This window comes from Rhineura floridana, chromosome 5, assembly GCF_030035675.1.
Source record: "Rhineura floridana isolate rRhiFlo1 chromosome 5, rRhiFlo1.hap2, whole genome shotgun sequence".
In the NCBI taxonomy this organism is placed as follows: domain Eukaryota; kingdom Metazoa; phylum Chordata; class Lepidosauria; order Squamata; family Rhineuridae; genus Rhineura; species Rhineura floridana.
Window position 1 is genome coordinate 51,907,042 of NC_084484.1, and position 27,017 is coordinate 51,934,058.

The window sequence follows — 27,017 nt, forward strand, 5'->3', positions numbered from 1 at the left end:
AGTAACTAGAGCCCTTTGCAAGTCAGAAAATTTGTTTTTTCTTGCTTTTCTGAAAATCTTATAAGTTGAATTCGGAAGCTACAGCTAGTGCAAAATACGGCGGCCAGACTGCTAACAAGAACTAAGTGGTCTGAGCATATAACACCTGTGCTAGCCCGTTTGCACTGGCTTCCAATATGCTTCCGGGCCAGATTCAAAGTGTTGGTACTTACCTATAAAGCCTTATACGGCGCGGGACCACGATATCTGTCGGAACGCCTTTCCCGATATGAACCGGCCTGTACACTATGGTCTACTACGAAGGCCCTCCTCCGGGTTCCGACTCATAGGGAAGCCCGGAGAGTGGTGACAAGATCTAGGGCCTTCTCAGTGGTGGCCCCTGAACTATGGAATGGTCTCCCTGAGGAGGTGTGCCTGGCGCCGACACTATCATCTTTTCGGCGCCAGGTTAAAACCTTTCTCTTCTCTGAGGCATTTTAATTCCTGTTAATTCTAAATTATTATATTTTGATTTTAGACTGTACAGTTTTTTGTACAGTTTTGTATTGTGATATACTGTATTGTGTTATTTTTATTGTATTTTTAATGTTCACAGCCCAGAGAGCTGTTGCTAGTCGGGCGGTATATAAGCTTAATAAAATAATAAATAAATAAAATAAATATATAGCTTTCAGTCTTTTTCTCTCTTGTGTGCAGGAGTCAAACAAGTCTAAATTTTCCTGGGCTGTTAAAGAGGGCATTGTCCTATTGAAAAGTTCTATTGAGTTCTATGGGGCTTAGTCCCTTAGTAAGTGTGTTTAGAATTGCAGCCCTTCGGGGGCATCCATCTTTACTCCTGAGTGCTCCCATCTAATATCTCCACAACACTAGGCTTCTTTCTTCCTACAATGGCTTCTGGTTACTGACCTGGCCTGAGGGCACTTTAATCCTTTTTGCCAGAAGCAAGTGGGCTAGATTATATGTTCCCTACCCAGGCTCCACATTTTAGCTACGATTTCTATCTTTTCCAGTCAGAGAAATGTGGTTGTTTCAATTCTATGCACCAAGCAACTGTGGTTAATGCTTAATGTATCGTGCTTAATGACATCACTCAAACATACCCCGTGACTTCACTTAGACCCACCCCATGACATCACTCAGACCCACCCCATGACATCACTCAGACCCACCCCATGACATCACTCAGACCCACCCCATGACATAACTCAGGCATGCCCCTATGACATCACTAGGGCCAGCCCCAAAATGTCAGGATTTGGGATGCTTCTGACCTGGCAACTCTTCTTGAAGCTGAATCCTAAAAAATCCTAAAAAAGATAGAGGTGTTATGTGTTCCAGCTTTTTGAGTTCAGGAGGGGAGAAGATGGCCTGTTCTGGGTAGGATTGCATTCCACTGTAAGGAGCAGGTCCATAGCTTGTGGGTACTCCTGGATCCAACATATTTTATTATTTCTTTATTTTATTATTTCTTTATTTATTAGTTTGATATTCTCCCAGTAGGAGCCCAGAGCAGCAAACAAAAGCACTAAAAATACTTTAGCACATCATAAAAACAGACTTTAAAATATATTAAAACAAAACAATCACTAAAAACATATCAAAACAAATCATATGCAATCAAAACATATGAGGCTCGGATGGCCTCAATGGCTAGGGAGTGCCTATTTCCAGCTATCCCCTTTGGACAGAGATGACTTGGCCACTGTACTCCATGTTCTGGCAATTTCCAGACAGGTTTATTGCAATTGCTGTATGTGGGGCTGACCTTGAAGACCACTCAGAACCTTCAACTAGTCCAGAATGTTTAGCAGCCAAATTACTGTATGGGGTTCAATTTAGAGCTCATATAATCCCTGTTTAAAAACAGCTTTATTGGCTGATTCAATGTGCTTTCATTAGTGTTTGAAGCCCTAAACAACTTAGGTCCCAAGTATCTGAAAGACCTCTTCCTTCCCTACAGACTCTCTGGGTCTTAAGATCAGCAGAGGGAGCCCTCTTAGTAGTTTCACCACCCCAAAACATTTTTTGGGGGGTGGTAGCCCAAGAGAGGCCATTCTAAGCGGCACCCAGCCCATTTTTCTTCTATTTGTTTTTAAATATATATTAATATTACATTTTTTAATTGCTATAACCAGGCTTGGGACCTTGTGGTACATGAATGGTAAGAAATCAAACCAAATCAATCAATCCAGTGAATTTTAAGGCCACATTTTCAATGAGAGGGTAAACTTGTGTCTTGATTGTACCACTTCAGGTGAAGACTCACTTAGCTAAATGCTCCCCATTACAAAAATAAATACATTAATCTGTCAGGAAGATGGGTTCTAGCCTGCATCTTGATACCTAGCTTTCTATGTGCAAAGTTTTCTTGTGAGGATGAGCATCGCACCATGTGAGCTTCCCCTTCTAGTCCAAAGTGGTACAACCCAGACACAATGTTTATCACCTTTTTGAGGACTAGATCTAAGTCAAATGACATTGGTAAGCAGTGGAGCACTGATTCTACTACATTAACAACTCCAATTAAGACACAAGCAAAGTTTTATTATACGTGTGGCTCTGCACATAGGTGAGTAAGAATGCAAATTCTTTATTTATGTTGAAACGTAAAGACCACCTTTCTTTAAAAACAGCTCAATGTGATTTTCCATACAATCAATATTTGTATCTGGGATTTGGCAATGTAATTCATTGTTAATTCCATTGTTTTCATTGTGTCATATAAATCAAGCCACAAGATGGAGCTTTTCCATTGCAGCTGATAGTTCCAGCAAAAAAAGGAATGATTTCTAATACTACTAACACCCATTGGTATCTGTTACAGTTTCTTTGGAACTGAAATGCAGAAGGTTAAAACTGTAAACAGCAAAGGAATCTTCAATACTGGAATCGGTGTGGTATAATGGATAGCTTGCGTTGTCAATAGGCCAGGAGACTTGGATTTAGAACTCAGCAATGGACCTCAGTGGCATTTGGCAAATCACTATAGCCTAACCTTTCTTATAGGGTGGTTGTGAATAACATTAGTAGAACTCCTTGGAGGAAGAGAAAAACACAATGGAGCAAATAGATAATATTTATAAACCGTGGATGCATTATATGTAGAAATGCAGAATATAATTTGTATTATTATTATTAATTAAATATTTGTTTGGAAAGCCTGTGCAGAGAAATTTGAGTATAATGTCATACATATATTAATTTAGCTGTCTTCACTTACATGTGTGCACTTAAATGTTTTCAAAACGCTACAGCAGAGAAAAATGACACTCTCCCTAGGCCAATGCCTCAGTAGTTTTGCAAATCATGGAATTGTGCAACAGGACATTTGTGCATTATAGTACAGTATTATAATTAGCTATTATTTAACATGCTTTCATCCCATCCTGCCAGTTCAAGGCAGTTAACAAGACTCATAAAATGCAACCGTTAAGAACAATTAACAAAAATAAGTATAAAAAACATGTTAACATCTTCCTTAAAACACAAGAAACTTTAACAAGCAGCAGGTGATACAAGCAGGAAAACCAGTCATAGAGTAAAGCAACAAAACAGCTGTAAAAAAGTAGAAAGTCAAAGGTTGAAGGCCATTCTAAAATGGAAGGCTAATAAAGAGGAAGCCAGGTTTACCTCTCTCAGAAGCGGCTTCAGTAGCCTAGGTCCTTCTTCTTAGTTCAAGACCGAAATACAACTTGCAAGGTGGAATATGTGGTAGAACAAGGGTTGACAACCTCGGGCCCAGGGGCAAAAAGCAGCCCTCTGGGCCTCTCTATCTAGTCCTTGGAATTCTCCCCAGGCCTCCTCTCCTTAGACCACACTTCTAACTGCCCCTGCTCTACAACCTCCTTGAGTAGTTTTGTCTGGATGTGTTTTGAACTGTCATAATGCTTCATGCTTGCCTGGATGGATGGAGTGTGTGTGCGTGTGTGTGTGCAGCAACCTCTGACTTTTGCATGGCTGGAATGTAGCCAACGATACAGAGGTAAGAGTCACATCCATTGTTGTGTTCACTTTTGTCTCTGACCACACCCATCACTGGCATGTGATCCATGGAAGGTTGCTCACGACGGAATATGGGTCTTGGGCTGAAAAAGTTTCCCCATTCCTGTGTCAGAACAGAGAGCCCTTCAGAGATTATATTAGGAAGTGTTGCTTCATTATCTGATCTTAATACTTTCTCTAGCAAAAATATAGCATTTTGAATCTGCACCAAGTAAAAAATAATAATCATATTTTATTGATAGCATGTTGCCAGACAAACACATACCCCTCATATATTCATCAAATTTAAAAATTGTATCTATAAGGCATCATCCAGTCAAAGTTGAACACCGTTAAGTCTCTGATACAACACTGTAATTTGGGGGAAGGGAGGTGGGTCTGTTACACAAGAGCCCCAAATCAACTTTAATTTTGCAACCTGAATTTACCAATATGTGGCAAATATTTAACTGGAGATATCCAAGTGCATCATTATCCTGGCTTCATATATTTAGGTTTTGCAGCTTGGCATTGGATTCAGATCCCCAGGCTAATGTCGTAGTGAGCCCTGTTTTAAATTAAGCCAGTGTTTATGACATGTGCATGGAGGGGGGCAATATTTTCCTTCCCAAGTGTCCTGATGCCAGTGAGACCTGCTAATCCTGTGTCTTAAAAAAAATGTAAAACTGACACCTCATTTAATGTCTCAGGGAACAACATGTGCTGTGTCATATCTTAAGTATTCCTATCTTATATGTCCAAGTTGCAATATATGTTACTGTTCTTACAGTCTTTCGTAAAGAGTGATTCTATTTGGCTTGTCATCCTTCTGCAGTGGTTGTCCCAAAATTCTGGGCAAAACAAAAGGTAATAAAATATGGAAGAGCTAGAACAGTCAATTGTTAGGTTAATGTGTGGGGGGTCAGTCAATGGAAACAATTTTAACTCCCTTCAAGTTTATCTTTGCGCTTTTTGCTATGCTACCCCCTTGCTTATAAACAACATCCAAATCTCCATTTGTCAACAGCAACCTCTTCCTTTATCTCTTGACTCCAGACTAGGGTTGCCATATTGCCCAGTTAGCCAGGTTTTATCCAGATTCCAGCCATGCTATCCAGTGCCAGCGTGGCCCATTAGGTGATCGGGATTCCCAGCTTTCATTTAAAAAACAAAGCAAATCTCTAGCCCTTGTGGATTCAGAGATACAAGGCAAAATGTGGAGGCAGTTTTCTGCCAATTTTGTGAGAAATTAGCCTATTCCCACCTTCCATTGTGCTTAGCCAATGAGGGACACTGCAGATGTCCTGGGAAAATCAATAATTGTAGTCTGGCTACCTGCTGCATATGTAGAATCTAGCAGTTTAGAAAACTGCACATGCTCACTTCATCAACACATGCTCTGCATCCCTTATCTATAGACTTTCTGGTTGAGTCAGCAAGGAGAAGCAGCCGTCATCTCAATTGCCTCTGTGTCTCAGGGTATGTGTCTTAAATGTTAATGCAATGGGAGGCTCTGCCTGCCATCATGGAGAATGGAATACAGGGGTATAAATCTACCAAACACTCCCCCCCCAAACAAATACAAGAAATAAAAGCAAACCTCTCCGTAGAAAAGGCTGCAGTATTAGCATTTGCATTTTTCAGCCCTGCCCCCACCCTGTTAAATCTGGTTGCCAGTTTCAGGGCCTGAGACTGATCCTGTATCTTTAGGAGAAGAGAAAGTCAGCCAAGTGCAGGTGTTCTTGCAACACCATAATGAGAAAAACCACAAGGTGGAATTCTCCCTTCCCCCTGCACATCTTTTAAAGATACAGAAGACCTCTTGGTTGCCAGGCCCGGCCTCCAAGAGGTCTTCTGTATCTTTAAAAGTTGCGCAGGGGGAAGGGAGAATTCCACCTTGTGGTTTTTCTCATTATAGTGTTGCAAGAACACCTGCACTTGGCTGACTTCTCTTCTCAAAAAAATACAGGATCAGTCTCAGGCAATTAACCTGGCAACCCTGCTGTTAAATGATGCTTACTTCCAAGTAAAGTTGCATTGGAACTCAGTCTCACTCACCTGTTGCCTGGCAGAGCCTCTATTCAGCAATTCACAAAAGGCTAAAAAGTATTTTTTGATACATATCCTTCTTCAAAATGACTGGCAGGTATCTCCCCACTGAAGACCACCCTACTTCATTTCCTGCTTAGGAAATGTACACATGTACATACATACATACACATAGAGAGACTATATTTTATTATTTTTTAAACGAGATGCCAGCACTCATGTATCCATCAAGTTCCAGCCTTTAACAGAGAAGGCTGTGTTTCCCTTCTCCCTGATCTGGTATTTGAGAACCAATGTACTAAAAACACTTCTCTACTCTCTTTAGATGATTGACTGAAGTGATAATACTGAAATCTTTATTTCTATCTGTGTTACATGTTGTAGCGGTGTGTTCATTTCATATTTCCTAATTGTTGGTACAGACAATCTCTTAGTCACAATATTGCTTTTAATTGATGGTTTGCTTACTTTTTGTTTTATGCTGGATTTTTATACTGGTGCATTTATTTGTTTTATGTTTGTCTGATGCAAGTAGCATCAGACACACAGTAAAACCCTGTGTAGATGAGCCCTTAGTTTCTCTGTGCCATGTTATTTAACTTTACATTGTTTTTAATTTATGTTTTGTAAGCTGCTTTGGTGGGGCCAGTGCTGAGGTCTCAAAAGCAGGATACAGTTTTTTATATATAAAAAATATTTCCTTCTTTCTTGTGGCATTTGCTCGATTCCTCTGCTTGAGATATCTGCCTGTGAAGGCACAGTGGAGAATCTGAAAGTGGGCTTGTAATTATATTATGAATGAGTGGAGCAGAAGAGAATTCTGCTCTCTCTTCTTCCCCCCCCCACCTCCTGTGCTATACACGAATGGAAACATAGCTGATTTTTCCCTGGTGAGAGAGGTGCTAATGCTAGATATCACCCCTGGATGGCATCAATCTCCGCTCAGGGATGATTCATGACTGTCTGCCATATACATAAAAGGAAGCAGAAGTCATTCACCTCCCTTGTTCCCTGCTTCTTTGAAACATGCAAAGTTGCTCAGAGGTGCCTTTCAGAGCCATTTGTTTCAAACCATATGCAATTGGCCTTCAGAAGCACCTAAATCTTTGATTTTTACAAGGCATCACAAGTTGCTTTTAAAATGTACCTTTTGCTATCTATCATCTATCATCTATCATCTATCTTTTCCATAAGATGCAGGTGAGGTGGTAGATGTCCTGAATCAGTTCTTGGACATACTAATGTATGAGAGCGAATAAACTGAGACTCAAGACAGAGGTACTGTTGGTGGGTGGTTTACCCACCCAGGTGAATGTTTGGCCTGTTCTGAATATGGTTGTACTCCTCCTAAACAAAGGAGCAGGATCGGGTTTGCAGTCTAGGATACTTATTGACTCAGCATTATCATCATTAGAGGTTTTAGTAACCTCTGTGGGTTGAAGTACTAGCTGCAACCCATACATGGACAGAGATAGTAGCTTAGCCACAGTCACCCATGACTGTGGTAACCTCCTAATTAGGTTATTGAAATGCATTGCTCATGGGGCAGGCCAGAAACTGCAGTTGGTTCAAAAGAGGTCCTCAAGATTACTAAATGGGATTGGAAATTTCTATCATATTAATTGAATTGTAACATAAATGTTATATATATATTCTGCAAGCTGCCCAGAGAACGGTTGATGGTCAGCCATACAATATGGCAAACAAATGAACGATTCTAAGAGGAAGACTTTGTGAAGTTTGCTGTGAATTGACCCCACTAAAATCTCTTTGTGCTCATGCTCCTGCCATTCATGACAAACAAAACCTGAAACATTGCATAACATCATTCAACCTACACTTAAGTGGTTTATTGTGGTGATCTTAAAAACGGTGAATTGCACATCTCTCCTACATTGTGGCATCAAAATTACCCAAAAAGATGGAAGGTGATTCCCACGAGAACCCTTAGTTGTCTAGTCTAGAGGGATATAAAATAAACTTTAGAATAAATCAATAAATCCCTAACTGACAAAGCCAAATACAAATTACAACACCATATAAAATACAAATAAAAAAACCCAAGAATTTAAAAAACCAAGCACACACCATAATACAATAAAATGAGAACTTTTTGTGTTTCAAGAAAAATTACAAAGACGTCTGACACATATAGTCTAATTAAAAACTATACAATTAATGTAAAAGACTTACAGTTAAATATATTACATGAATACAGATTTATAATTAATTCATACAAAACTTGTATTGTCCACCATAATATCTGCTTTGAGACTACTGTCATGCAATTGGTCTTCTTCCAATCTACATTTTAGCCATGCTGAGATCCACTATGAACAGAAAAAAGTGAATTTCCTATTCTTCAGGATTCAGTGTGAAAACATAGCCTCAAAAGTACCTACTTTGATACACCATTTACAACATAAATATCAATCGGCAAATTATAACATGTGGTAATCTCTCCAATTGGTTTCTCAAAAATTTCCACGGTGGTTTCTTGAAGAATGGTTCAAACATCATTGCCACACACACACACACACACACACAAAGAATAGGTTGCTGAAAAACTTTATGTTGTCAAGAGTATTGACAGCCAGAAACATTTTAAGTGGCATCCAAGTATAGGTAATAAAGTATGAATCAGCTGTAAGGTATCTCAAACAATTCTGAATAATTCATATAAACACCAAGGTTGAAAATTTATAGGAACTCCCAGAGAACTGTTCTCTAAGAGGCAGCAAATGAATGTTGGTGCACAAACATCACATTATAATAAAAGGTAAAGGTGTCCCCGCACTTGTAGTGCGAGTCATTTCCGACTCTTAGGGTGACGTCTTGCGACGGGGTGGGATTGCCAGTTCCTTCCCCGGCCTTTTTTTACCCCCCAGCATATGCCGGGTACTCATTTTACCCACCACGGATGGATGGAAGGCTGAGTGGACCTCGACCCCTTTTACTGGAGATTCGACTTCCTCCTTTCGTTGGAATCGAACTCCGGCCGTGAGCAGAGCTTCGGCTGCGTTACCGCCGCTTACCACTCTGCACCACGGAGGATCTTTCACATCATAATAGCAGTAGTAAATGCTTGAGGCCGAGGGCCAAACTACAAGGGACAGTAGTCACGTGTTAAAACAAACATGTTCAACCTGGCCATTTCTGTTTTTCAAGAAAAAGCAGTTATAGCACTCTAATAGCGTTCCTGAATGGGTTCTCACACCAATTCTATTTGATCTCAAAGGTGCTGCTTTCAGTAAACAGCACTTTTGGGAGCAAAAAGCAACCAGGAGGGGGCAATTTTCAGCAGAAAACTGGCATGTTCCCCTTTATGGACTGGGAGCATGTTCTAGGCCAGAGTCCCACTTGTTAACTTTTACATAATACTCGTTTAAAATTATTCAGCTCATTTAAAGGTTCAGCTCTCAGACTGCCAGTCAGCAATCTGCCTAATACTTCAGTGCCCAATATATTTACAAGGGTGAAAGTTCCACTGAGTTTAATGGTCTTATCTCCTTATAGGTAGGCTTAGCACTGCAGCCTTACACTTATTATCTGGAAGTAAATTTAACTGATATCAGTGCAACATTTTTCTTCTGTAACATAAATACAACAAAAAGTTAGATTCTACTTGATCTTCACTACACTAAGTGAAACAGACACTGTAATATCTGACAATGCAGTTCTTGAACCTGACAAAATGTATTGTTGAAACTTCAACCTTCAGACTTATGTTGCCAGTGTTTCCTTTTTGAATGGTGAATATCACCTTCTTTTGAGGCAGTTCAGAGGCTCTGACTGCTTACTAGTTAGTATCAAGTTTCGTTGTGTAGACAAGAATTCTGTTGCTGTAGTCTTGACCTTAATGTGACACCTGGTCCTGCCTTGGATTTTCATTCTTCTGATATGTTCACTTTACGGAAGTGCTTCTGGAAAAGTGGGCCCATTTCTACTCCTAAGTCAGACGCTCTCCCTTTGTAGCCAAAAAACCTGGAAGAAGGGAGTCTGAGAAGATGGTCTTGTATACTTTGTCCCATAGTTTGGCAGTGGGTTCAGATGATTCCACACACACCCACACCCAAATCACAACAGTAATGACTTTCTTCATTTTATGAAGTTCCTGTTCTGCAAATTCCAGGCTATACCAGGATTTGGCACTATTGTGGTTACCACATTCAGAAACTTTATGAATTAACTGATCAGCATGAGTAATGTAATAAAAATTAAATGATAAAGATATACAGGCATCTGAAAGTATTCAACACATGGAAGACACTAAATAACCCTTGCAAAAGATTGATCAGTATTTTACCAGTATTTGTACCACATTTGTGATAAAATATATTTTGTTCAGGATTTTCCTATATAATCCTATGCAATTATTCTGATTATTTGCATTACTGAAATTACTTATAAAGTCAAGTAGACACATTCTACAATGTAATTTGTCACATACTAAAACCCTTTAATTACAAAAATCAACAATGACTTGTGGTTTATGATATTTTATAGCATTATTAAGATCTTCTTATAGGTACTGTATCTTCTACTTTTATACGCTTGGTTTACTTCTTCCACTCTATTAGTATCTTGGTTTTCACAGCTTATTTTTGAAAACAATTAAAATACATGAAGAATGTATACACCAGCAGAATTTCAGTGGCTGCATAGCTTATAGTGTCCAAAGCTTTCCTGGAACACAAGTAACACCATTACATTACAATGAGTAAATATAGATAAAGTTCATGCTCAGAAAGGTCACCTTATTTACACACTAACCTCACCATTTAGCAGAGGCACACACTTTGGGCACGATGCAGCTCAAAGTTAAGAACTTTTAAATGTAATACAATAAAAATAAAATGAGCAATTAAAATGCAATTAAAGTCAATAAAAATACTTAATATGGGCATGCCACAGACCACCTGAATGAAGCTCATGGACCACAGTTTGGGAACCCCTGATCTAGGATCTACAATGCAGGATGCAACTATGAGCAGGGATGGCTAACCTTTGGCCCTCCAGATGTTTCTGGACACCAGTTCCCATCAGCCCTAGCCAGTATGGCCAATGGTCTGGGATGATGGGAGTTGCAGTTCAGCAACATCTGGAGGGCCACTGGTTCCCAATTCATGAACTACATTAATCCTGACATATGGCCTTTCAGTCTATGCCTAAATACTTCCATTGAAGGACAGCCCACCATCTTCCAAGGCAGCTGGTTCCACTTTTGAACAGCTCTTATTGTTAGGAAGTTTTTCCTAAGATTTAGCCAAGATTTGCTTCCTTGCAGTTTCCACCCATTTGTTCTATCCTGCCCCCTGGAGCAACAGAAAATCAATCATGGAATAAACTTTCACAGGTATGCCTCCATACATTTCTTAATCTTTAAGGTACTACAAGACTTCTTTGTTGTTTTCACTATTAATTCTTTTAATTTTAATGGAAGAGATTTAAAAATGCTTCATTTTGGCTGCACATACCCATGCAGCAAAACCAGATGGCAGCATGTTGAGGAGGAAGGACAAACGCTGTTGCTTCTATCTCCAATAAGAGACACAACTTTGGTAAGCTTCCCTATATTAAGCATATCAGAAAGAAAGGTTCCAGCCAACCCTTTGCTTCCTGTGCTTATTATCTAAGGTTTTTAACATAGGGAAGCATTTTTAATATTGGGAAGTGGTACATGGCTTGCTACCACTTAATTCTGCCATATATCTAGACAAAGCCTCTGGCCAAATTCGTCCCATAGTTATCACATGTAAGATTTCCCATACTTGAATCATAGGCTCCTGATTACTCTGGGTTAACATGTAATATAATTGAGATTTCAGGTGATGCTTATTTTAATGGCAGCTAAAATCCAAAATTAATCAGTGGATAGCCATCTCAGTATGATTTCAGTGTCATCATTTAATGCCCTGAAGTGAAACAGTGGCTGAAGGATTATAAATTCAGGCCTATATTTCAGTCCTTCAAGCTGCTTTCAGTTATCAAGTGTAATTGTATCAATCGCACGAACAACCATTGGTTTAAAAGACGAAGGTACTGATCCTTCACTGTAGCTCTCTGCTGTGTATTTTTCCAAGACTGCTAATCTAACTTTGCTTTCATTTATTGCACCAGCCCCATGTTTTTGAGACTCTCCACTTTCTTGCTTTGGTAAATCATTTGGTGATAGTACTTGGTACTTGCCAGGAGGTTTTCTTTGTTCTGAAGGACTGGTCTTGTTTGGTAAGCACAATTTAGGACCTGAATCAGTCTCACACACTGCTTTATCCTTCTGCAATGCCCTATCATGACTCCAAAGTGGACCTCTGCATTTGTCAGAGTTCCTCAAGGAGCCCTTCTTTCCACTAGCATTCTTTTTATGCATTTCCAGTTCATCTGAGGTGGGCAGACGATACTTCTCAGAATTATGACTTGTATGCTTTTCATCTCTTATACTAGACTCAAGCTTGGCACAATCCGTTGATGGTTGTGGTTGCTGCTGCTGTTTCCCTGCTGTGATATTATATTGATGGGTCTCCAATTTCACATCTGATAAAGGTAGGTGGTAGTTCTTGGAATTCCATGGAGCCTGTTTCTCATCCTTAGCAATAACTTCAGGGTTTCTAGAATCATTTAAGGATGGTTTCTGTCGCTTCTCTGCTGGAAGATTCATTGTCTCAGTCTTCAGTTCATTTGATGATGGTATTTGATCTTTCTTAGCATTGCACAAAATGCTCTCCTCTCTTTCAGTAGTCTTTTTACCCTTTTGAAGTTCATTTCTGGAGTCATTTAAGGATGTGTTTTGTGGCTTCCCTGCTTTAAGATTCATTGGCTCAGTCTTCAGTTTATTTGATGATGGCACTTGCTTTTTCTTAAGGTTGCACACAGTGTTCTCCTCTCTTGCTGCAGTTTTTTTACTCTTTGGAAGTTCGTTTCTAGAGTCATTTAAGGATGATTTCTGTGGTTTCCCTACTGCAAGATTCATTGACTCAGACTTCAGTTCATTTGATGACGGTATTTGATCTTTATTAAGGTTGCACGAAGTACTCTCCTCTCTTGCAGTAGTATTTTTACCCTTTGGAAGTTCTTGCCTAGAGTCATTTAAGGATGGTTTCTGTGGCTTCCCTGCTGCAACATTCCTTGGCTCAGTCTTTGATTCATTTGATGATGGTATTTGATCTTCCTTAAGGTTGCACAAAGTGCTCCCATCTCTTGCAGTAGGCTTTTTACCCTTTGGAAGTTCATTTCTAGAGTCATTTAGGGATGGTTTCTGTGGCCTCCCTGCTGCAAGATTTGTTGGCTTAATCTTCAATTCAGTTGATGATGGATTTTGATCTTTCTTAAGGTTGCACAAAGTGCTCTCTTGTCTTGCAGTATTTTTACTCTTTGGAAGTTCATTTTTTAAGGGTAACTGATTTTGTCCAGAATTACTAGAATTCCCTCTCATCTTCTCAGATTTACTTTTGAGTTTCACGTTATCGCCAGATGATGGCATTTTGTCATTCTTAAGGTTATCCTGGGCATTTATTAGGTTTGTATTATCATCACATTTCACTGGTTCCTTGAGTGAGGATAGTTTATGTTTTGCACTGTTTTCATCTCCTGCTGCAACACCTCCACCTTTTCCTAGATCCCTTGATGATGTTTGGCATTTTGAGTTATCTGGGGGATGCAACACTCCTGGACCGCTAGTTTTATGCTTTGGTGGAGTCAACTGCTGTGTTCTTGTTATATCACCATCACCCTTTGTAAGGTCACTTTGTATGGATTTTTGGTGCGTCTTCTTACTTTCCACTACAGGTTTCTTCTCTTCTGTCTTCTTTTCTTGCTCCCTTCTCTTGACAAGTGATGGAATTAGACATTGTGCTTCTTTTGGCAAATTCCTTTCCCCTTCACCACTGTTTCCCTGCTTTACTGTTTCATTTTGTGAAGGAAATTTACTTTTCTCAGACTTTGCTTCTGCCATCGCATTCATGCTTTCATGCTTCCCAGTTTCATTTCCAAAGGGCACCTGTTGCTTCTCCACATTGTGCATGGAACTTTCCTCTCCAACAGTACTAATTTCATGCTTCTTAAGCTCCTTGATTGAGGGTGGTTGATACTTCTTGGTCTGGGGACTGGTATCTGCATTATTTCCACTCTTAATTAAATCATTGCACAAATTGTGCGTTGTTGTTTTGTCATCTTGCCCAGCTGCACCCTTTGGCAATTCAGTTGGAGAAGGGAAGTGGTGTTTCTCAGAATTCCAACTAGCTACTTTATCTCCTCTGAGACAGCTTTCATTCTTCATTACTTCATTAGATGAGGGTGTTTGGAGGTTTCCAACACCACACCAAGGCCTGTTGACTTCTGGAATATTGCCTTCTGGCTTTGCTGGGTGAATCAATGGGGGTGAATGAGATTTTTCAGAAGCAGGCCCAGGATGCCCCTCCAGATTGCCAGTTTCATGGCTGATGAATTCTTCCAACAACCTTTGAGAGGTATCCAAGTGACTCAAGCTACTATCTTCCTTCTCGCTATTGTTCTCAGAATTTGTTGTTTCATTAACTGAGCATGATTTGGCTTTGCCAGTATTCTCAGCTACTCTACAGCTGGATTTATCTAAATCACTAGTCAAAGGAGAGAGTTGTTTTTCAAAATAATAACAAATGTCATTTCCTTTTTCATTGTTACGTTTCTCTTTCTGGCTCCTATTTGAGGTAGGGGGTTGGTATGCTTGACTTAATCCCAGCTTTGGTATGTTTGAGCAGGAGTTATCCTGGTTATTTTGTTGGCTTAGCTTTGGATAGGTTTGTAGTTTCTGGGCCAAATGTTCACTTTCCTTCTGATGACCAGATGGTTCACCTTGGGTTCTCACTGGCTGTGGTTCCTCTTTTTTTGTTTTACTCGCATGGTCATTTTTGGCAAGGCTAGAAAATATTTCCTTTTTATCAGGCAGCTTTTCTTTGTTCTGAATTGTGTCAGAAAATGTGCTCCTAAAACCTTGTGCATTCTCCCGACTTGGCTTTAGCTGAGGCATTCTGTGAACAGCTGCAGGTTCAACACTTGATTGCTGGTCATTGATTGGAGGCTCTGTGTTACAAGATGCCTGAGCTACAGGAGAGCGAAACGGTGGCATATTTTCCAACACTTTCTTTTTGGGAAAACATTTTTGGCTGGCAAAAGGGGGATCTTTTATAGGCTCTGTTAATTCTATTTCTGTCTCCTTAGGCTTGCACATGCCCTCTGGTATGCCAGGAATCCCATCCCCTTTAATTTCCTGATGACTATGTGCATGAACTCCTTCAGTTGGGCTAGAAGAGGGGTTGTTACTAGATAGATTTTCTTTGCTAATATTTTCTGTTACACTTTTGTCCCTGGACCTGGAAAAAGTATTGTCTGCAGGTGGTATGATGCTCCCTTTGTGGTCTATGCGGTCTTTAAATGAAGAAGGAATGCAATCAACAAGGGATACATTTTCATGTGAAGGAGGAACGTTATCTTGATTAGGACCTGGGCTTGCAGGAATTACATTACTCTCAACAATGTCCTTTTTGTCAGCCACAACCATAGGCATTTCATGTTGCTTGTTTTGCAACTGTCCTTTGTGTTGTCCCTCATGTGACATGCTTTCTGGTCTTCTGGTCTTATCAGGCCAAATGTCATTTTTTTTCTGGGTGTCTTTTGTCACCCACACTTCAGGACTGTGTTCAGAAGGCTGAGTGGAGCACTTGGCATTTGTTGCCCAACTCCAAAGATGATTAATTTCAGTAGCAACACAGAATCTAGGTGTAGGGACAGTTGTGCATACCAAATGTTGAGGCTGAAGGCTATCAATACTTGTGACTGTCATCAGGTTTGTTTCGAGCACCCTGACTCCAGCTTTGCAAATGATTTTTTTCTCTGGGCCCTTTTTGCTCTTTTTCTCACCTTTGCATGGCAGCAAAGCTTTCATTTCAATGGCTGAACATATATTACTGGTTTGTTCAAACTTTTCTTTCAGTTTGGATAAAACAGAGTTTTTGTTGATTATTTTGGGCAGGTTATCATCTGGTGCCTTCTTCTTTGGTGCCAGCTGCTTTTCTTTATCTTTGACTTCTTTTTCCTCAGCAGCTAAGAATTTCTTCAGAATATTCTTTACAGTATTTTTTCCACATGATCCAACCCATTTGACATTTTCTTGGGGTGTTATTTTTGGGCTTTCTTCTTCTTTTGAGGCACTTTTGTTTAGCTTGCTTATAATGGAGTTTATTCCATTTCTGTTCTGCTTTTCTTTAATGATTAGCTTGCCAACCTCTCTCGACTTTTTCCTGTAATGTTCACGGTTGTTATTCATGAACCTCGACTGCAGAAGTTGGAATTTTGTGGGGCGAATGCCATTGTGTGTACTTTGGCATTCACGCCTCAAGTTCACCTTCTTCTCTATGCCTTCAAGCCACTTGGCCTTCCTGCTCTGAACCTCGGGGTGGCTGGATATGAGGTCTGTGAGGTAAAGTAGAAGGCTGCTGAGGACAGCAAATGCACCTAGTTCTGTTGACATCTTACTGAGCTTCTTCTTCAGTGCTATGGGATCAACCAGCACCTTATTACTGCCCAGCTTTGTACCTTTACTTCTGCTGCATAAAAGAAAATGAATGTTTTTTGGGGGGGGAAGTTATCAACGTGTTTACTTCCTTTCTGTTTTAATGCCTTTATATTTATATAACAAGGTTTACATACCACAATAAAAAAAAACCTCTAAGTGGTTTACATAGGTAGTAGCCTTTTAAGAAGTCAGACCTTTGGTCCATCAAGCTCAGTACTACCAACACTGGCTGGCAGTGGCTCTCCAGGGTTTCAGGCAAGGGCCACTCCCAGCCTTATCTAGAGAAGCAGGGGATTGAACCTGGGACCTTCTGCATGCCAGGCCGTTGCTCTGCCACTGAGTTGCGGCCCTTACTCATAAAACAATATAAAATATTAATTAGAAAATACCAATCAAATCAAAACCAGATATAATGACATTATCAAAACATAGATAAAATCAACAGTTTAAAAATGAATGTGCATAATATATACATAATAAAATTAAAGATTAATTAAAAAACTAACTAATGACTTTTACAGTGGTACTCTTCTTAATGTGCCATTAAGTCCACACTTTGGTGTGGACATTTGTCCAATGCAAAAGATAATATACAACATGCCATGACCTTCTTCAACCAATGATTGTCCAGGAATGATAGTTATGGACAGTAAGCATACATAGTGTTAGCAAAGGTGTGTTTTGCTGTCTTTGAACTACAGGGCACACCTCTGCAGGCATATTCCAAATAATGGTATAGTTTCTTAACAAGAATGCCAAAGATGAAAAATTTGTAAAAATATATATTATTTATTGTAAATCCTTAGTAAGCTGCCCAACGCGTTTCAGCCAAACATAGGCTTTCATCATTTTGTTTTGTTCATTCAGTTTTGAGCTAGAATTATGTAGTTTATTGTTTCTAATATATGAAAGTTTTCCATATATTTATTTTCTTACACATGTTGTTTTTTGTACATGTGGGTCTATTGAATATGTCTTTGAAAAAATATATGTTTCCTGTGTAATGTTCAAAGAGTTTTATAGTTGAATGTATCCTATATATGTCTGTCCTTAGATATATTTGGTCTGATTATGCTTTTCTGTTGAATTTTAGCCCCTGATGAAAGCCTATGTTTGGCTGAAACGCGTTGGGCAGCTTACTAAGGATTTACAATAAATAATATATATTTTTACAAATTTTTCATCTTTGGCATTCTTGGTTTGCAACCTTTTTTCTGTTTCTTTTTATTGGATGCCTTCCACTTTTTTTCTTCCTATAGTTTCTTAACACACAACTGTCAGTGCAAGAAGCAGTACCAGAAAGAAAAAAAAACAATGTAGTGCTGAGTTTTGTGCATTTTTTTTCCTTCTCTGCATTTGTAAAAGTGGGCAGAGGGGTGCAGGGTACTGGCAAAACATTAAAAATTGGCTCAGTGTATTTTGTTTTATTAAATAAAAAAAAATTTCAACAGACTCCCATACTATACCACAAACTGCTACTGAAACTTCTTCAGCTTCAAAAGCAATTTGCTACGTGGGTGTGGGATATGAGGCTATTGTTTAAGAAATCCAAACCTATTTTTATGGATAGAACTCTTTAGATCCTGGCCTGCGTTCTAGGTATCTATTAATGGGGAGCTAGCCAGGTCTGAAAGCTTACAAGCATAATCAATCTAGATATGTATACATTTTCTTCCACTGTGTAATAAAACCTCCAGTGCTAGGTGAAAATCCAATCTGCTTTCCTGCCAATTATGTGGGGAAATGTTCTCTTAAAATCTCTTTTCTGAACCCAATGAAACCAGAGAGATAAAAGCATTGTATGTAATGATATCCATAGCAATATCAACTGACCTCTCTATCCTTTCAGTTATTAGCATGGAGTTAGAAGTCTGGCATGCTTATAAGTATACTCCTGTTTGAAGAATTAGGCCTACAAGCAGCTGAGGATTTAGGAAATGCTTTAACTGGTGAGGATCAGTTACTAAATAAAATACTGAACTCAGCAGGAAAGCTACAGAATGAAGTCAACAGCACTAGGCAACAGCCTGGAGGGAAACGCAGTAGACATTTCAACTTTCAGCACCATAAAAAACTTGGGAGGTTAATTCATGTAGTAATAAAGTAGTATGTGAATGGGATTCAGCTTGCATACCGGGACAGTATTAAGTTTTTATACCTCTTCATATACAAGCAGAAGCAAGACAACAAATCATTTTGGGATGAAATCCTGGCTCTGGTGAATGCAAAGGCAAATGTAACATTTGATTCAAGGATTTCATTTGAGCCCAGGATTTCATTCTTACCCCATAAGATGCTCAGATCATACAAAAGAAGTGCTTTCCTGATTTCAAGAAGCAATATAAGCTGCTAAGTTCAGATAGATTCTGCCATTTAGATCACTGCAAGTGAGTCAACCATTTATTCCTTCCTCAACAAGTTGGGGACTTTTAATGGCCATGTCCTGCCAACAGGGGTGCCAGTTCAGAGTTGAAGGAGGGAAGAGGGGAAAAAAGACTTCAGAATAGGGTTTGGGGAAACCTACGATTCATAGCAAGAGCCAAAGGGCCGCTCCTTAAATATAGGTTCAAACTTAAATTTAATAAATAAATAAAAATAAGTGTATTTTAGCAGCATTTGTTGTGGTGACTTCTTATACCCCATAATAACCAGAAATATAGATACTCCTGAAGAACAATATCATATAGAAGTGGCAGACTGCTCCCCATCCCCCTCTTTGTAAATAAATATGGCATAATCTAGGCCTCAGAGCTTTTCTCACAGGTAAACATTGCACACAAGAGCATCCAAATGAAACAGTTGCTCTAACATCAGAGAATGTTTATAATTGCAATTACCATATTAAAAAAAGACAATAACGCAGAGAATACTTTGACAATTGACCAGCCAGCACTGAATAAAATAGACAATATGCACCTGAGTATAATAACTAGCTAGATGTCCCTGTATATGAGGGTTTTTCACTTTCCATGACAACTCGAGTAGTAACAATTTTACAAAAAGCACCTTTCTGCTGACACCATGCCATGGCCCACACATGACAGAATGGATGAAGTCACTGATTCTAGGATTGTATTTATTGGAACTGGTGTTAATCTCAAACCTTGTCTGTCATTGGATTCTCTTCCCATTGCAGAAGCATGAATTCAGGGACAAAGATTAAATATTCCAGATGACTTTAAAATTTGCCCTTTCAAATTATAGGAGGCTTCTAATGCGAAGAATATGTCAACATTTCAATTCAAAGACTGTGATGCATTTATAAATCTGCTTATAGGAATGGGGGAAAATATTTGTTTCCCATTTCTTCATTCCCTCTCCCTCCCCCCACATAATATCCATGTTTCATTACTCACACAAAAGGCACATACAGGAGGTCTTGTAACCAGCGTTGTGAGCCCAGTGTCTAGCTTTATTTTCTGCCGCTGTCCTGGGGCAGAGAATTTCACTCTTACCCAAAGAACTCAAACTGTAGACCAAATTCCATAGGACCCATTTCAGTGTTACCTCAGTGGTATGGAAACTCTTTCCTATGCTGCTGTGGTAGAATAGGAACCCAACGGTCACATGGGAGGTTTACTAATGATATGGCAAATTAAGATACTTGTTCCTTTCCTTTCCTGGTCAGAAATTAGTCAGCATCTTTTCATGAATTATCTGTTCGTACAGTGGCATTTGTTTCAGCACATATTTTCTTCACGTTAGCAGTCTCAACAAATGAGAGCAAATTGTATATATTGCACTCTGTTGCACTCTTAAAGCAGCTAGATATATCTACAGTCCAGGAAGGGCTATCTTACGGGAAATTTTAATATTAAGATCTCAATCCTATGCATTCTTACTAAGAAGCAGAGTCCCACTGAACTGTGGTACTTACTTTGTAGTAAACATACTTAGGAATAGCCAGTCCATCTTGTTTATTTCATTGTGGGACTGAAGCAAATGTTTAACCATCTCTAAAATCAATCAGTCATCAAAGTATTTTACTCTGAAAGTTAAAGTAGAATGGAGGGGGGAATAAAACTTGTTACTTTAAAAAATGCACAAGGCATTGCTTGGAAACAAGGATATTATAACACAGTGGTTACAACTTCATAATTTGGATCAAATTATACAGAGACTGTTTTGTAGACTGCCTCAGCCACTATTCATAGTTACAAGGTTACTGTTACAAGGTTACTTACTGTCACTGATTAGGATAGTAAGTTCAACATGGATAACAAAAAAAAAGGCCAGCAGTACATTTACATTGAAGAAGTCAAGCTCTCTGACTGGCAACGCCCCCCCCCCAAAAAAACCTTTAAATTTCAGGAGAGAGTGACAGCAGTGGTGGTGACAGCAGTGAAGAACTAAGGCAGTGGGTGGGTGGAGGACTTTGAGGGGAAGGTGTCACTATATGTGCAAAGGTAGAGAGCCACAGCAACCACCCAGTCATTTCACCTTTCTCCAACTGTGTTCTGGTTGGAGCATTCTGACCCCAGTACAAGTAAGGCCTGGTGTACACACAATCATGGCAACATGGTGATAGAGTTCTGAGTTGGTGGAATGGAGGTAAGGGATCTAATTATTATTATTTTTAAAACTCCCTTGCATAACAATCTCCCTGCAAGTGGAAAACTATGGTTGCCAGGATAACCTGAGATGTAGACCTTCTTTGTTTGCAAATTAAAAACGATGTGGGAGCATTCAATACCACTTCCTAGCTGCAGTCTGAAAGTGTATGGTTCACTTTGTCACCTCAGGACTAGGGAGGGACAAGACTGACAATTTTGGTTCTCTAAGTTTCTCATTTTTCCAATCTTAAATTCAGTTCTCTACATTTCTGCAACAATTTGCAGTTTTTTAAAGAAATCCTCATTAAATTTCATCAGCATTTTAGGGCAAATCTATCCTAACAAATATAATTTGTATGTAGTTTTGATTAATATACACATTTTACCAATTTCCCCTAATATAGTACATTTTTCTAGGTCATTTTCACAAATATATGCATTCTATGCACATTTTACCCCAGGATATGCATTTTTGTATGCATTACTTTTTGGAGAACTGCATGGCCTAATTCAGGAAAGTGTAAATTTTGAAGGATGGCTATGTTTCTGTTCACATATTATTCCAAAATAATCCCCAAGATTAAAATTTATTTCCTGCATCCTTCGCTCTTTGTCAAATAGACCTCCCCTGGAGCAGATATGTGTCCTGTTAGCAGGCAATGATATATTTATAACCACTCAGGTGGCAATATTTGCTCTAGTTGCAGGAAAAGTAAGAGTAAGTTACCTAAAACACCTTGTGGGATGAGCGGGATATGCCCCTGTGCTAGTCTGACTGTAGTATCTACACACTAAGACATGGGGTGGGTCAGGGTATCTCCCTCTCACAAGAGGAAACTTTTATTTGAACTGTACCACTGCTTTTCCACTCTATGTTGTTGAACTGTGTTTTATTGTAATATGATCTGCTTTTTAATATGTATTTTGTATCTTCCTTTTATATCTGTTTAATTGTGGTAGCCTATGGCTTTGAACAATAAAGACGTCATTCATTCATATTATTCCAAAAAGTGTGAATTTGGTAAGTATAAATTTGGTAAGTTTATATGTGAACAGAATCATTTCTCTCTGCAAACCTACTCAGGACTCTACCACCTCATTTGATGTAATGTGCAAACCAGTCCTAAGAGTGGGTGAAAGGCCAGAGCATTCTGCATAATGTCTGTCTAGCCTACTTGATTTGCTTCTCTTTCCTTGTCTGTATCAGACCACCTAGCATCGAGAGGGATCAAGGAGCCTGGAGTGGCTACAGTGAAGACAATGGACTGGGGAGGGAAAAAAGTGAATAGAATTAAGAGGGAATGGAGCAAGGTAATGGGAGTTCCCCCCCTCATGATTCCCTACTGACAAATTGACAGATCATTAGCTTGCAGGGTGTAATACTGTTGGTGACCTAGAACTGGTCAAGTATGGTGGACCAGAAAAGTTAAGCAAGTAAATAATGACCACAATATCTAATATGGAGTTTTGATTTTATATATATATATATATATATATATAAAATACTAGGCTGGATCCAGACTACGTTAGGCTGCAATTCTAACCCCACTTACCTGGGTGTAAGTCCTATTGAATTTAATAGGATTTACTTCTCAGTAGATATGGTAAAGTCTGCACTGTTAGTCACACTTTAAGTCCCATGGAAATCAATGGTTAGTCATCATGGCTAACTTTTCACTTTATTTTAACAGGATCTAAATGCAATTAACCTACAACACAACCATCTACATACTTGCTCAGAAGAAAATAATGTTGACTTCAGTGGGACTTACTCCAAGGTAAATGTGCATAGGATTGCAGCTTCAGTCTGGATCAAACCCATTACCCTGAAATGTCTTTATCTGCCACTACCTTTTCTATTTGGTAAGTTTATACCAAACTTACACCAGAACAAAACTTTCTAGATTTTTTAGTACAGAAAATTGTTAGCACCAAGAAACCCACTATCACCGTGACCAACAGTAACAACTGCAGGCAAGAACTCCAACAATGACACAGTAACATGCAACACACACACTGTCAAAATAAAGAATGATGCTTATGAAGAGGCATACGATTAATTTATTTACAAGTATTTAGCCACTCAAATCATTAAAAAGTTTATATAGGATTTTAAAAAAACAACATCACCACAAAAATATATAGGAAATCAGGAATATTTGTAAAGTTGTGTTTCGCTACATCTATTTTTATAATTTTTAAATGTATTTGTGTTCTGCCATATTTTAAATAACTTCCTAGTATTGGCAATATTAGCAAAGTTCGGGATTTTCTAGACATCACAAGGCAGCAAATACAGATTTGAAACACAGTGTACACTTGACAGGGAGCTGCAGCCAATTCTATCTCAGATGAGTGTTATTCGCTTGTTTCATTCACACATTACATTTTTAGGGGTACACTTACAGAAATCTTAGGTGTACACTCTAAAATGTAAAATGTGAAATGGTCCTTTGGTTGTATCAAGAAACCTCTAACTGGAGCGTTGGGATTATTTCAAAGTAAATGGACAGAATATTGCCACCTACTACTATGATCTTAAACAACGTGTGACTTCATTGGGACTTAGGGGCACACACTTCTTTTTCAGACTTGTTGCCAACATGTTTAGGTTGTTTCCTTAGGAATTTGGCTACAGGATATGATACAATCCTTTAAAAAGAAAAGAAAACGGCAAAAAACATTGTTACTTTTCCTCTGAAGATAGCCGGAAAATAGTCTCTCCCAGGTATTCTAGCCTCTCCCTTTGTTCAAGATCCTGGTACAAGCCTTTAGGAACCTTGTTGAGCCCATAAAGCAATCCATACAAACAGCCAGCAATAGTTCCAGTGGCTGCACTCTCACCTGTAAAATCAAGCACAAATGAGCGCCCTGTTTCTTTACAATGTCTTTTAGTATATATATCAGGGTTTGCAGAAGTACAAAAAAGTATTAGGGAAAACAACAACAACCCTAAGAGAGAAACAGTCTAATGAACACATGCCTAATTGCCATGTTGACTGACTGTTGGAAAACTAGGGGGGCAAGGGAAATGGAACACAGTGTCCTGGAAGAGGTCAGGGTTTCAGTTAGCCATAAACAGGAGAACTCCACACTGCAACATTTCATTGCAGCTGTCGGGCAGCAAGACAGAGGCCATGATGGTTGTAGGCATTTCCACTTATATATATGTAACATGCCTTAAAGATAGTTTTGGAAGTGTAGTTCTAACATTTTCACCAGCTTCTTATGTGAAATATCTGCCCTTCTGCCCTTTTAGAACACTGACAGTTGGTTCATACTGAGCATGCCCGACATTATCATTCAGTTCAATGCAAATTTTATTAAATTAATTAAAAATCAGCCAGACATTTTTTAACTGTTAAACTGCAGAAGATGAAGGTCAGAGTATGGGGCAAGGTCAGTAACAGGATTACAGGTACTCTGTGAACATGGCTGGTTTTTAATGAATTCCAAATTATTATGAGAACTCAGAGGAAAAAAATCCAAAAGGGGTCTGAGTTTTTTCTGCTCTCTCTTTAGACTTTGAACTGTCAATTCTTTCTGACTGTTCTGTTTATCACCATGAAAATTTAGAGTGTTGTTAAGCGATGAAAATGTCGACCCAGTGTGCGGCAGCTGTGAAAAAGGCAAATTCCATGCTAGCAATAATTAGGAAAGGTATTGAAAATAAAACAGCCGATATCATAATGCCATTGTATAAATCTATGGTGCGGCCGCATTTGGAATACTGTGTACAGTTCTGGTCGCCTCATCTCAAAAAGGATATTATAGAGTTGGAAAAGGTTCAGAAGAGGGCAACCAGAATGATCAAGGGGATGGAGCGACTCCCTTACGAGGAAAGGTTGCAGCATTTGGGGCTTTTTAGTTTAGAGAAAAGGCGGGTCAGAGGAGACATGATAGAAGTGTATAAAATTATGCATGGCATTGAGAAAGTGGATAGAGAAAAGTTCTTCTCCCTCTCTCATAATACTAGAACTCGTGGACATTCAAAGAAGCTGAATGTTGGAAGATTCAGGACAGACAAAAGGAAGTACTTCTTTACTCAGCGCATAGTTAAACTATGGAATTTGCTCCCACAAGATGCAGTAATGGCCACCAGCTTGGACGGCTTTAAAAGAAGATTAGACAAATTCATGGAGGACAGGGCTATCAATGGCTACTAGCCATGATGGCTGTGCTCTGCCACCCTAGTCAGAGGCAGCATGCTTCTGAAAACCAGTTGCCGGAAGCCTCAGGAGGGGAGAGTGTTCTTGCACTCGGGTCCTGCTTGCGGGCTTTCCCCAGGCACCTGGTTGGCCACTGTGAGAACAGGACGCTGGACTAGATGGGCCACTGGCCTGATCCAGCAGGCTCTTCTTATGTTCTTATGTTCTTAATCGTTTCTGAGTTCAGGACTATGAGTTTTGTAAGGTTTTGTTTTGAAATGAGCTTACGGGAAGCATCAGAATGGCATGGGGGGTATTTTAAATTTAACATTGTGGAATGTGAAAAATCCATGCTGGCTATAGTATACAGCCACTCTTGTGGCTGTATAAAAACTATTTGTTACTCTTTTATGTACACCAACAGCTGCACAGCAGGGGCGTAGTCATCCAGGGTCTTAGATCCCTTACTTTTTTGGGAGCAGAGTCTCAGTAGGATCCCTTTGTCTCCAGCATGCTATGAGCCAATCAGCATGAAAGCGGAATGTGTTAGCCACTGAGAAGAATCTTTTAACATGCTTTGTTGTCCTTTACTCCTCACTGGTGCCAATTAGAGTGAAAAGAGGTGAGTCAGCCATTGAGAAGATTCTTCTCAGTAGCTAACAGACTCATGCTGATTGGCTCCTATGGATGTCTGTTTTTGTGGGAGAAGACATACATAGGAAAGACTGAGGAGTGTGGAGATGATGATGAAAAGCAAGCAAGCAAGCGAGGGGGCGCAGCATGGCTTTCATGAAAGGACCATTTATAGTGTGGGTTAACAGTTCAAAGGTAACAGAACTGTGTAGACAAGCTGCTGGCGTGGCAATGGAACTTATTCTGGCAGTCCACTTTGCTCACCATCTCCTTCTTAATGTGCCACTGCTGTAAAACTAGCTGTGAATTGCAGACATAGGCCATATAAGATTTTGTGGATAATAAATTCTTCATAGTTCCTGTGGCTTTACTTTCCAGTGATAGTACATTTGTCACCTCCCTTATCAAAAGGCTGTATGTCTCTTAATGGCAGCACAACAGAAAGAAATCAACAACAGATGAAGCTTTTCCCAACTTGCCTAAGGAATACCGCACAATTACTGATCGGAAAGTATATTAAGAGCTTTAGATGCAAGATGTTTCAAGAGATGCAGTAATCAGAAAGACTAGATTTATTAATGAGTCACCTAACATAGCCAATTGTTCCTTATTAGAAATAAAAATGCTCTCTATGTTACAGATATTTTGCTGTTATGATTACAAGATTACCGAAATTCTGTATAAAATTAAGGAACTACTAAGTTACTCACCACCATGAAATATTGCTCGGTTGCAAAGCTCTGTCCAATCACTACCACATCCTAAGAGAGCATCATATGCAATCATGGGAGCATCATGACCTCTCCTTCCACCACGACCTTCAGAACTCCATCTCCTGTAAGTCTGAATAGATAATTAATATGTTTGGTTGGGTGAATTTGATGGCAAGGCAACCCAGAACATAGATTAGATTAGGATTGATTGATAGATAGATAGACAGATAGACAGCAGACAGATTTAAATATCACTCTTTCACTTTTCATTTTTCTTTTCACAGCATGGCACAGAATCACGAGGTAAATTGCAGTTTGTGCTTACATGTTTATGTTTACTTTTCTTTGTTTAAAAAAAATGTTTGGAGCTACCTCTCCTCATTGCCTATAT

At 39.2% G+C, this 27,017-nt stretch overlaps 2 protein-coding genes and 1 long non-coding RNA gene across 3 annotated transcripts in view; 1 reads left to right on the forward strand and 2 right to left on the reverse strand.

Annotated features, from left to right (window-relative positions):
* Positions 1-5,947: 5,947 nt before the first annotated feature.
* On the reverse strand, positions 5,948-23,087 carry LOC133384864 (uncharacterized). Its single transcript, XM_061626668.1, has 2 exons — positions 20,457-23,087; positions 5,948-16,610 (listed from the first exon to the last, which is right to left on the reverse strand). The coding sequence occupies exons 1-2, from the start codon at positions 20,531-20,533 to the stop codon at positions 12,011-12,013; spliced, it is 4,677 nt and encodes a 1,558-aa protein (XP_061482652.1). The 5' UTR covers positions 20,534-23,087; the 3' UTR covers positions 5,948-12,010.
* LOC133384874 (uncharacterized) lies at positions 22,091-26,746 on the forward strand. The gene is made up of 3 exons (XR_009762725.1): positions 22,091-22,153; positions 22,824-22,910; positions 26,554-26,746. It is a non-coding gene; the product is annotated as an uncharacterized LOC133384874 (long non-coding RNA).
* ADPRHL1 (ADP-ribosylhydrolase like 1) overlaps positions 23,275-27,017 on the reverse strand; it is a 37,751-nt gene continuing 34,008 nt past the window's right edge. The window contains exons 6-7 of the mRNA XM_061626696.1: positions 26,624-26,756; positions 23,275-23,976 (exon numbers count right to left, since the gene is read on the reverse strand). Coding sequence (XP_061482680.1) covers positions 23,819-23,976; positions 26,624-26,756 — 291 coding nt within the window. The 3' untranslated portion in view covers positions 23,275-23,818. The remainder of the gene's footprint in view (positions 23,977-26,623; positions 26,757-27,017) is intronic.

What these genes read in the sequence shown, in the direction of transcription:
- LOC133384864 (XM_061626668.1), bottom strand. Translation starts at nt 20,533, where the DNA reads ATGGTTAAACATTTGCTTCAGTCCCACAATGAAATAAACAAGATGGAC. An exon ending in CTAAGTATGTTTACTACAAA is followed by an intron (nt 16,611 to 20,456) that starts GTAAGTACCACA and finishes TCTTTTATGCAG; the next exon opens with CAGAAGTAAAGGTACAAAGC.